The sequence below is a fragment of the Gadus macrocephalus genome, chromosome 4, assembly GCF_031168955.1.
Source record: "Gadus macrocephalus chromosome 4, ASM3116895v1".
In the NCBI taxonomy this organism is placed as follows: domain Eukaryota; kingdom Metazoa; phylum Chordata; class Actinopteri; order Gadiformes; family Gadidae; genus Gadus; species Gadus macrocephalus.
In genome coordinates this window covers 34,734,150-34,746,649 of record NC_082385.1, presented here as the reverse complement: position 1 = coordinate 34,746,649, position 12,500 = coordinate 34,734,150, and the positions used below count along the sequence as shown (strand labels likewise).

The 12,500-nt window shown below is 46.2% G+C and overlaps 1 protein-coding gene across 1 annotated transcript in view; it reads right to left on the bottom strand.

Annotated features, from left to right (window-relative positions):
* Positions 1-12,500, bottom strand: part of LOC132456574 (kalirin-like) — a 71,492-nt gene that overhangs the window by 42,188 nt on the left and 16,804 nt on the right. The window contains exons 12-23 of the mRNA XM_060050976.1: positions 12,415-12,500; positions 11,789-11,905; positions 10,955-11,029; positions 10,350-10,472; positions 9,507-9,559; positions 8,425-8,572; positions 8,052-8,323; positions 6,547-6,644; positions 5,572-5,738; positions 4,697-4,816; positions 3,464-3,543; positions 961-1,099 (exon numbers count right to left, since the gene is read on the bottom strand). The exon at positions 12,415-12,500 is cut by the window's right edge and continues 37 nt beyond it. Of these exons, the coding sequence (XP_059906959.1) occupies positions 961-1,099; positions 3,464-3,543; positions 4,697-4,816; positions 5,572-5,738; positions 6,547-6,644; positions 8,052-8,323; positions 8,425-8,572; positions 9,507-9,559; positions 10,350-10,472; positions 10,955-11,029; positions 11,789-11,905; positions 12,415-12,500 (1,478 nt within the window). The remainder of the gene's footprint in view (positions 1-960; positions 1,100-3,463; positions 3,544-4,696; positions 4,817-5,571; positions 5,739-6,546; positions 6,645-8,051; positions 8,324-8,424; positions 8,573-9,506; positions 9,560-10,349; positions 10,473-10,954; positions 11,030-11,788; positions 11,906-12,414) is intronic.

Below are 12,500 nucleotides of genomic sequence, written 5' to 3'. Positions count from 1 at the left end.
CTATATATAGAGTAGATGCATATAAATGTATGTGTAAAGATGTATTTAAAGTTATGTGTATTTCTATGTGTATATAGATGTGTATCAATGTGTATTTCTATGTGTACATAGATGTGTATCAATGTGTAGTTCTATGTGTATATAGATGTGTATCAATGTGTACTTCTATGTGTATATAGATGTGTATCAATGTGTACTTCTATGTGTATATAGATGTGTATCAATACTTCTATGTGTATATAGATGTGTATCAATGTGTACTTCTATGTGTATATAGATGTGTATCAATGTGTACTTCTATGTGTATATAGATGTGTATCAATACTTCTATGTGTATATAGATGTGTATCAATTTGTACTTCTATGTGTATATAGATGTGTATCAATGTGTACTTCTATGTGTATATAGATGTGTATCAATGTGTATTTCTACGTGTACATAGATGTGTATCAATGTGTACTTCTATGTGTATATAGATGTGTATCAATGTGTATTTCTACGTGTACATAGATGTGCATCAATGTGTACTTCTATGTGTATATAGATGTGTATCAATACTTCTATGTGTATATAGATGTGTATCAATGTGTATTTCTACGTGTACATAGATGTGTATCAATGTGTACTTCTATGTGTATATAGATGTGTATCAATACTTCTATGTGTATATAGATGTGTATCAATGTGTATTTCTACGTGTACATAGATGTGCATCAATGTGTACTTCTATGTGTATATAGATGTGTATCAATACTTCTATGTGTATATAGATGTGTATCAATGTGTATTTCTACGTGTACATAGATGTGTATCAATGTGTACTTCTATGTGTATATAGATGTGTATCAATGTGTATTTCTACGTGTACATAGATGTGCATCAATGTGTACTTCTATGTGTATATAGATGTGTATCAATACTTCTATGTGTACATAGATCTATGTGTATGGGTAGACCACCTGCTGGGAGGTCCGGTAGAAGGCAGCTGAAGCGTTGACCAGCTTCAGCCGGTCTTCGATCCTCAGCATCAAGCTCTGCCAGTGGAGAGCGACCGTCTGGGCACAGGACCGCACCGCCTCTGGGTCGTAGTGCCCCGCCCTAAAGACACAAGCAACAGTCACTGGTCACTACCCTCCAGGACCGCCTCTGGGTCGTAGTGCCCCGCCCTAAAGACACAAGCAACAGTCACTGGTCACTACCCTCCAGGACCGCCTCAGGGTCGTAGTGCCCCGCCCTAAAGACACAAGCAACAGTCACTGGTCACTACCCTCCAGGACCGCCTCTGGGTCGTAGTGCCCCGCCCTAAAGACACCAGACACAAGCAACAGTCACTGGTCACTACCCTCCAGGACCGCACCGCCTCTGGGTCGTAGTGCCCCGCCCTAAAGACACAAGCAACAGTCACTGGTCACTACCCTCCAGGACCGCACCGCCTCTGGGTCGTAGTGCCCCGCCCTAAAGACACAAGCAACAGTCACTGGTCACTACCCTCCAGGACCGCCTCAGGGTCGTAGTGCCCCGCCCTAAAGACACCAGACACAAGCAACAGTCACTGGTCACTACCCTCCAGGACCGCACCGCCTCTGGGTCGTAGTGCCCCGCCCTAAAGACACCAGACACAAGCAACAGTCACTGGTCACTACCCTCCAGGACCGCCTCTGGGTCGTAGTGCCCCGCCCTAAAGACACAAGCAACAGTCACTGGTCACTACCCTCCAGCACCGCCTCTGGGTCGTAGTGCCCCGCCCTAAAGACACCAGACACAAGCAACAGTCACTGGTCACTACCCTCCAGCACCGCCTCAGGGTCGTAGTGCCCCGCCCTAAAGACACCAGACACAAGCAACAGTCACTGGTCACTACCCTCCAGGACCGCACCGCCTCTGGGTCGTAGTGCCCCGCCCTAAAGACACCAGACACAAGCAACAGTCACTGGTCACTACCCTCCAGCACCGCCTCAGGGTCGTAGTGCCCCGCCCTAAAGACACCAGACACAAGCAACAGTCACTGGTCACTACCCTCCAGGACCGCACCGCCTCTGGGTCGTAGTGCCCCGCCCTAAAGACACCAGACACAAGCAACAGTCACTGGTCACTACCCTCCAGGACCGCACCGCCTCTGGGTCGTAGTGCCCCGCCCTAAAGACACAAGCAACAGTCACTGGTCACTACCCTCCAGGACCGCCTCAGGGTCGTAGTGCCCCGCCCTAAAGACACCAGACACAAGCAACAGTCACTGGTCACTACCCTCCAGGACCGCCTCAGGGTCGTAGTGCCCCGCCCTAAAGACACAAGCAACAGTCACTGGTCACTACCCTCCAGGACCGCCTCTGGGTCGTAGTGCCCCGCCCTAAAGACACCAGACACAAGCAACAGTCACTGGTCACTACCCTCCAGGACCGCCTCAGGGTCGTAGTGCCCCGCCCTAAAGACACAAGCAACAGTCACTGGTCACTACCCTCCAGCACCGCCTCTGGGTCGTAGTGCCCCGCCCTAAAGACACCAGACACAAGCAACAGTCACTGGTCACTACCCTCCAGGACCGCACCGCCTCTGGGTCGTAGTGCCCCGCCCTAAAGACACCAGACACAAGCAACAGTCACTGGTCACTACCCTCCAGGACCGCACCGCCTCTGGGTCGTAGTGCCCCGCCCTAAAGACACCAGACACAAGCAACAGTCACTGGTCACTACCCTCCAGGACCGCACCGCCTCTGGGTCGTAGTGCCCCGCCCTAAAGACACCAGACACAAGCAACAGTCACTGCTAGTCACTAGTCACTAACCTACAGCTAGTCACTAGACACTAACCTACAGCTAGTCACTAGACACTAACCTACAGCTAGTCAATAGACACTAACCTACAGCTAGTCACTAGACACTAACCTACAGCTAGTCACTAGACAGTAACCTACAGCTAGTCACTAGTCACTAACCCACAGCTAGTCACTAGACACTAACCTACAGCTAGTCACTAGACACTAACCTACAGCTAGTCAATAGATACTAACCTACAGCTAGTTACTACCCTACAGCTAGTCACTAGACACTAACCTACAGCTAGTCACTAGACACTACCCTACAGCTAGTCACTAGACACTAACCTACAGCTAGTCACTAGACACTAACCTACAGCTTGTCACTACCCTACAGCTAGTCAATAGACACTAACCTACAGCGAGTCAATAGTCAATAGCCTTTTTCAGATCATGTGATTTATTGCTTGCTGTCGGGATGTAAAGAGGATTTCAACTCATATGACAAAAATAATTCTTAAATACATCGCCTGTCGTTGGGTGTAGAACTAGCTAGCAATAGTTACTACTAGTAAGTGACACTGGTAAGCTTGCTGCAGAAGTGTTTTAATCAGTAGCATTGATAGCAGTAGTTAGTAGCACTAGTAAGCAGTGGTTAGTAGTACTAGTTAGCAGGAGTTAGTACTAGTTAGGAGGGGTTGTAGTACCAACCTGACCAGTAGCTCAGCTCTCTGCTGCAGCGCCAGAGCAACTTGGTGTGTCCTCTGGAGAGAGTCAGCATGCAGGAGACCCTGATACACATAATGATACACATTATGGTACACATTATGATATACATTATAATATACATTATAATATACATTATAATACACATTATGGTACACATTATGATATACATTATAATATACATTATAATACACATTATAATACACATTATGATACACATTATAATATACATTATAATATACATGATACAGCTTATCATACACATTATGATACACATTATAATATACATTATAATATACATGATACACATTATGATACACATTATAATATACATTATAATATACATGATATACATAATGATACACATTATAATATACATTATAATATACATGATACACATTATGATGCACATTATAATATACATGATACACATTATGATACACATTATAATATACATTATAATATACATGATACACATTATGATACACATTATAATATACATGATACACATTATGATATACATTATAATATACATGATACACATTATAATGTACATGATACATATTATGATACACATTATAATATACATTGTAATATACATGATACACGTTATAATATACATGATACACATTATGATACACATTATAATATACATTATAATATACAAAATAATATACATGATACACATTATAATATACTGTACATTATAATGTACATGATATAATTTATAGTAAACATTATAATATACATGACACACTTTATGATTTACATTATAATATAAATGATATACATTATAATACACATTACAATATACATTACATACATTATAATGTACATAATATAATTTATAATATGCATGATATACATTATAATATACATTATAATATACATGATATACATTCTAATACAATCATAATATACATGCTTTACATTATAATCAACATGATGATCAACATGATATTCATTATAATATACACAATATTCATTATAATAAAATTATATACATTTTGATATACTTTATAATGTAAATTATAATATAGATGTATACATCATATTATGCATACATAATATACACATGATGTACATGTATGATATACATATTATATATATATTATTACATAATATATAACTAAAACAATATATATATTATGCATGATGTACTATATAGCTATAGTCAAATACAATTATTAATTAGCAGACGCTTTTATCTCATGTTACCTCTATGGCCTGCTGGAGGTGCTCATGTTCTCTCTGTAGTTGTTCAGCTTCAGCCAAACAGCTCGAGTTCAACATACAGGAGGACAGCATCACCTCACCTTCAGCTATCCATGACAACACCTGGGAGAGAGACATAGAGTGAGAGAGAGAGAGAGCGAGAGAGAGAGAGAGAGAGAAAGAGGGAGAGAGAGAGAGAGAGAGAGAGAGAGAGAGAGAGAGAGAGAGAGAGAGAGAGAGAGAGGGAGAGACAGAGAGAGTGTGAGAGACAGAGAGATAGTAAGAGACAGAAAGAGAGAGAGATGTATATATATTAGTGCTGTCAGTTAAACGCATTATTAACGGCGTTAACGCAAACCAATTTTAACGGCGTTCATTTTTTTACTGCACGAATAACGCTCTTTTGGTTTGGCAAACGTTGTAGTTTTTTCCCCTGCTGTCTAGCAATAACTAGTCACGTTAGAACAACTAAAACTCCATACCGGATCTAGCTACACCGGAAACAAAACAACAAGCAAGCCGCACAAACTTGTTGGGGCACACAGTAAAGGCTAGCAGCATGAAATAAAAGGGATATTTAGAATAGAAAAAGATGTGCGATTAATCACGATTAATCGCGAGTTCACGATGACATTAATGTGATTAATCGCGATTAAATATTATAATCGCTTGACAGCACTAATATATATACAAAGCTTGTGTGTGCAGGTATTTGTGTTTGTGTGCAGGTGTGTGTTTGTGTGTATCTGTTTAACCTGTGTGCAGGTGAGTGTGTGTGCAGCTGAGTGTGTGTGTATGCAGGTGTGTGTGTTTGTGTGTACCTGTTTAACCTGCGTGTGCAGGTGAGCGTGTGTGTGCAGCTGAGTGTGTGTGCGTACCTGTTTAACCTGCGTGTGCAGGTGTGTGAGCTGGAGGCTCTGCTCCAGGTGTGTGTGGGTGTGGTCGGAGATGAGCTGGAGGTCCTTCTGTTTCTCCTGCAGGACGATCAGAGCCTCGTCCACCTGGGAGGAGAGGTCCCCCCCACCGTCCGTCCCCAAGGACACGCCTGGAGACACACACACACACCACAGACACACACACGTAGACACACACACCACAGACACACACACACGTAGATACACACACCACAGACACACACGTAGATACACACACCACAGACATACACCAGAGACACACACGTAGATACACACACCACAGACACACACATAGATACACACACCACAGACACACACGTAGATACACACACCACAGACATACACCAGAGACACACACGTAGGTACACACACCACAGACACACACATAGATACACACACCACAGACACACACGTAGATACACACACCACAGACATACACCAGAGACACACACGTAGGTACACACACCACAGACACACACATAGATACACACACCACAGACACACACACGTAGATACACACACCACATACACACACACGTAGATACACACAACACAGACACACACATAGATACACACACCACAGACATACACCACAGACACACACATAGATACACACACCAGATACACACACATAGATACACACACAGATACACACCCCAGAGACACACACGTAGATACACACACGCATATATAAACACACATACATACACCCACACATACATCCATACATGCACACATGCACTTATAGACACACACATACACACATACATACATACACACAAACACATATATAACACCAGTTCGTAATATAGTAGGAGTACGATATCATTAGTACTATAGAAGTATTAATAGTATATAGCAGCCGTACCAAGTAGTGTTCTAAGTATTAATAGTAGTATCAGTAGTATGACAGCATTAGTACTCAGTGGAAGGTCTGACCTGAGGCGATGACCTCCGTGATGTACTGCTGAAGGTCGTGACCTTGTTGAGTGACCTCAAAGGTCATGTTGTTGATGGCTAACCGTCGCTCCATGTGCCTGTTGGCCAATCAGATCGCTCTGTTAGCTAAAGTAACCAATCAGATCCCTCAGTTAACTAAAGTAACCAATCAGATCGCTCTGTTAGCTAAAGTAACCAACTTGATCACTCAGTTAACTAAAGTAACCAATCAGATCGCTCTGTTAGCTAAAGTAACCAATCAGATCCCTCAGTTAACTAAAGTAACCAATCAGAACGCTCTGTTAGCTAAAGTAACCAACCTGATCACTCAGTTAACTAAAGTAACCAATCAGATCGCTCTGTTAGCTAAAGTAACCAATCAGATCACTCAGTTAACGAAAGTAACCAATCAGATCGCTCTGTTAGCTAAAGTAACCAATCAGATCACTCAGTTAACTAAAGTAACCAATCAGATTGCTGTGCTAGCTAAAGTAACCAATAAGATCACTCAGTTAACTAAAGTAACCAATCAGATTGCACTGTTAACTAAAGTAACCAATCAGATCGCTCTGTTAGTTAAATTAACCAATCAGATCACTCAGTTAACTAAAGTAACCAATGAGATTGCACTGTTAACTAAAGAAACCAATCAGATCACTCAGTTAACTAAGGTAACCAATCAGATCGCTCTGTTAGCTAAAGTAACAATTCAGATCACTCAATTAACGAAAGTAACCAATGAGATCAAACTGCTACAGTAACCAATCAGATAAACTACAGTAACCAATCAGATAAAGTAAACTATTGTTACCAATCAGATCATAGTAAACTACAGTAACCAATCAGATCAAAGTAAACTACAGTAACCAATCAGATCAAAGTAAACTACAGTAACCAATCAGATCAAAGTAAACTATTGTTACCAATCAGATCAAAGTAAACTACAGTAACCAATCAGATCAAAGTAAACTACAGTAACCAATCAGATCAAAGTAAACTATGGTTACCAATCAGATCAAAGTAAACTACAGTAACCAATCAGATCACAGTAAACTATAGTAACCAATAAGATCAAAGTAAACTACAGTAACCAATCAGATCAAGGTCAACTACAGTAACCAATCGGATCAAAGTAAACTACAGTAACCAATCAGATCACGGTAAACTATAGTAACCAATCAGATGAAATTCAACTACAGTAACCAATCAAGGTAAACTACAGTAACCAATCAGATCAAGGTAAACTATACTAACCAATCAGATCAAAGTCAACTATAGTAACCAATCAAGGTAGACTACAGTAACCAATCAGATCAAGGTAAACTATAGTAACCAATCGGATCATCAAAGTAAACTACAGTAACCAATCAAGGTAAACTACAGTAACCAATCGGATCGCTCTGTTAAAAAACGTAATGGATCAGAAGACAGTTAATGAAGTGCAGTGATGACCAATAGGAGGAACTGGAGGAGCGTTGTGATGTCGCTGACGGACTGCCGGCTACCTGTGGATCCGCTGCTGTGCTAACGTTAGCCCCTCTGGGCTAGCCTCCACCAGCCGGGACGGGGCTAACGTTAGCCCCGTTAGCCCCTCTGGGCTAGCCTCCAGCAGCCTGGAGGGGGCGGCCGCTAGCTTATCCTGGACCTGGCTGTCTGTCGTCGGGGCTAGCTGGTCCTGGTTAGCATCGGCTAGCCGGTTCTGCGCTAACTTCTCAGTAGAAAAGTCCTGAGACTGTTTCTGGAGATCCTGAATCCACGCGTCCATCTCCCCGGTCACCTGGACACACACACACACACACACACACACACACAGACAGGTGTGACGGGGTCCCGTGGCGGTGCGCTGACGTCATGCAGGGGGCGGGGGGATGTCCTCACCTCCAGGCTGCACTGCTGCAGGATGCGGACCTGCAGGAAGACGTCCAGGCGGAGCTTCCTGTGGTGGAACCCGTCCTCCAGCTGGGCCTGGTTCTCCTCCAGCTGCTGCAGCACCACCTCCACGTGGGCCACCGAGCTGCCCTGGGGCCTGAAACAAACGCACCCTTAACCCCACCTCACTAACACCACCTCCACATGGGCCACCGAGCTGCCCTGGGGCCTGAAACAAACGCACCCTTAACCCCACCTCACTAACACCACCTCCACGTGGGCCACCGAGCTGCCCTGGGGCCTGAAAAAAACGCACCCTTAACCCCACCTCACTAACACCACCTCCACGTGGGCCACCGAGCTGCCCTGGGGCCTGAAACAAACTCACCCTTAACCCCACCTCACTAACACCACCTCCACGTGGGCCACCGAGCTGCCCTGAGGCCTGAAACAAACGCACCCTTAACCCCACCTCACTAACACCACCTCCACATGGGCCACCGAGCTGCCCTGGGGCCTGAAACAAACGCACCCTTAACCCCACCTCACTAACACCACCTCCACATGGGCCACCGAGCTGCCCTGGGGCCTGAAACAAACGCACCCTTAACGCCACCTCCTCATGGGCCCCCGAGCTGCCCTGAGGCCTGAAACAAACGCACCCTTAACCCCACCTCACTAACACCACCTCCACATGGGCCACCGAGCTGCCCTGGGGCCTGAAACAAACGCACCCTTAACCCCACCTCACTAACACCACCTCCACATGGGCCACCGAGCTGCCCTGGGGCCTGAAACAAACGCACCCTTAACCCCACCTCCACCAACATCACCTAACACACCCTTAACCCCACCTCCAGTGTGACTGTGTGTGTGTGTGTGTGTGTGTGTGTGTGTGTGTGTGTGTGTGTGTGTGTGTGTGTGTGTGTGTGTGTGTGTGTGTGTGTGTGTGTGTGTGTGTGTGAGTGAGTGAGTGAGTGAGTGAGTGAGTGAGTGAGTGAGTGAGTGAGCGTGAGTGAGTGAGTGAGCGTGCGTGCGTGCGTGCGTGCGTGAGTGCGTGCGTGCGTGCGAGCGAGCGAGCGAGCGAGTACCGTAGCTGCAGGATGAGGTCCTCTCCCTCTCGGATAACACTGAGTAACGCATCCTAGAGACAGATGAAAGGATGAGGTCAGAGGTCAAATTACAGCAGGATGAGGTCAGAGGTCGAGGGTCAACATGTTGTAGTTGAGTGGCATCATGGAAGTGTTAGCCTAGCGTTTGTTAGCACGCTGTACCTTAGTGTTAGCCTGTGTGTTAGCATGCTGTAGCTGAGTGTTAGCCTGTGTGTTAGCAAGCTGTAGCTGAGTGTTAGCCTGTGTGTTAGCATGCTGAACCTGAGTGTTAGCCTTTGTGTTAGCATGCTGTATCTTAGTGTTAGCCTGTGTGTTAGCATGCTGTACCTGGGTGTTAGCCTGTGTGTAAGCATGCTGTAGCTGAGTGTTAGCCTGTGTGTTAGCATTCTGTAGCTGAGTGTTAACCTGTGTGTTAGCATGCTGTACCTGGCTGTTAGCCTGTGTGTAAGCATGCTGTAGCTGAGTGTTAGCCTGTGTGTAAGCATGCTGTAGCTGAGTGTTAGCCTGTGTGTTAGCATGCTGTAGCTGAGTGTTAGCCTGTGTGTTAGCATGCTGTAGCTGAGTGTTAGCCTGTGTGTTAACATGCTGTACCTGGGTGTTAGCCTGTGTGTAAGCATGCTGTAGCTGAGTGTTAGCCTGTGTGTTAGCATGTTGTAGCTGAGTGTTAGCCTGTGTGTTAACATGCTGTACCTGGGTGTTAGCCTGTGTGTAAGCATGCTGTAGCTGAGTGTTAGCCTGTGTGTTAGCATGTTGTACCTGAGTGTTAGCCTGTGTGTTAGCATGCTGTAGCTGAGTGTTAGCCTGTGTGTTAGCATTCTGTACCTGAGTGTTAGCCTGCTGCTGCTGCTGCTGGTTGATCATGCTCTGCAGAGCGTCCACCGTGTCCGGACACAGGCTGAGCTCAGCAGACATCTGCTTCTGCAGTCCCTCCATCCAGGCCGACAGCTACACACAGAGGCCATCAACACACTCCATAGGCTACACAACACACCTAGAGCTACACAACCCCCCCAGAGCTACACAACCCCCCCAGAGCTACACACAGAGGCCATCAACACACCCAGAGCTACACAACCCCCCCAGAGCTACACAACCCCCCCAGAGCTACACAACCCCCCCAGAGCTACACAACACACCTAGAGCTACACAACACACCTAGAGCTACACAACCCCCCCAGAGCTACACAACCCCCCCAGAGCTACACAACACACCTAGAGCTACACAACCCCCCCAGAGCTACACAACCCCACCAGAGCTACACAACCCCCCCAGAGCTACACAACACACCTAGAGCTACACAACCCCCCCAGAGCTACACAACCCCCCCAGAGCTACACAACCCCCCCAGAGCTACACAACCCCCCCAGAGCTACACAACCCCCCCAGAGCTACACAGCCCCCAGAGCTACACCGCTGTGTGTGGTACCTCCTTGGTGTGTGTGTAGAAGGACACTGCGAGGTCCAGCAGCAGCTTCCTCTGCTCCACACGCTGGATGAAGGCCTGAGGAGCACGACACACATTATACATTATACCCATTATGAGGACAAGAAGCTGGATAAAGGCCTGAGGAGCACGACACACATTATACATTATACTCATTATGAGGACAAGAAGAGTGGTCCTACATAAGTGTGTGTGTGTGAGTGTGTCTCTGTGTGTTAGTGTGTGTGTGTGTGTGTGTCTCTGTGTGTGAGTGTGTGTGTGTGTGCGTCCGTGTTGGTGTGTACGTGTGTACCTGCATGCGTGTGTGTGTGTGTGTGTGTGTGTGTGTGCGTGCGTGCGTGCGTGCGTCCGTGTGTGTGTGTGTGTGTCTCTGTGTGCGTGTGTGCGTGCGTCCGTGTGTGTGTGTGCAGTGTACCTGCATGCGTGTGTGTGTGTGTGTGTGTGTGTGTGTGTGTGTCTCTGAGTGTGAGTGTGTGTGTGTGTGCGTCCGTGTTGGTGTGTACGTGTGTACCTGCATGCGTGTGTGTGTGTGTGTGTGTGTGTGTGTGTGTGTGTGTGTGTGTGTGTGTGAGTGCGTGCGTGCGTCCGTGTGTGTGTGTGTGTGTGTGTGTGTGTGTGTGTGTGTGTGTGTGTGTCTCTGTGTGTGTGTGTGTCTCTGTGTGTGTGTGTGTGTGTGTGTGTGTGTGTGTGTGTGTGTGTGTGTGTGTGTGTGTGTGTGTGTGTGTGTGTGTGTCTCTGTGTGTGTGTGTGTCTCTGTGTGTGTGTGTGTGTGTGTGTGTGTGCGTGCGTCCGTGTGTGTGTGTGTGTGCAGTGTACCTGCATGCGTGTCTCCAGGTCCCCGGCAGCCTGGTAGATCTCCCTCTCCTCACAGTCTCCAGAGCGAGCCAACTGACCGGCGGCCTCCAGGAGCTTCTCTGCATTAGTGTAGGTGTTCTACACACACACACACACACACACACACACACACACACACACACACACACACACACACACACACACAGACACACACACACACACACACACACACACACACACAGACACACAAACACACAGAGACACACACACACACACACACACACACACACACACACACACACACACACACACACACACACAGAGACACACACACACACACACAGAGACACACACACACACACACAGAGACACACACACACACACAGACACACACATACACACACACAGAGAGACACACACACACACACACACACACACACACACACACACACACACACACACACACACACACACACAGAGACACACACATACACACAACACGAACACACACACACACACACACACACACACACACACACACACACACACCCGATAGACACAAATGAAATTGCTCGTTAGGGACAGGTAAGTTTAGATAAAAAGGTAGGGTTGAACAGGTAGGTAACACAGGTATGTGAGACAGGTACCTGTGCTACTTGTTGGAAGTCGTCATGTCGTCTCTGCAGAGCTCTGGCCCGGTGGAGCGACTTGCCAACGCCGGTATGTTTATTAA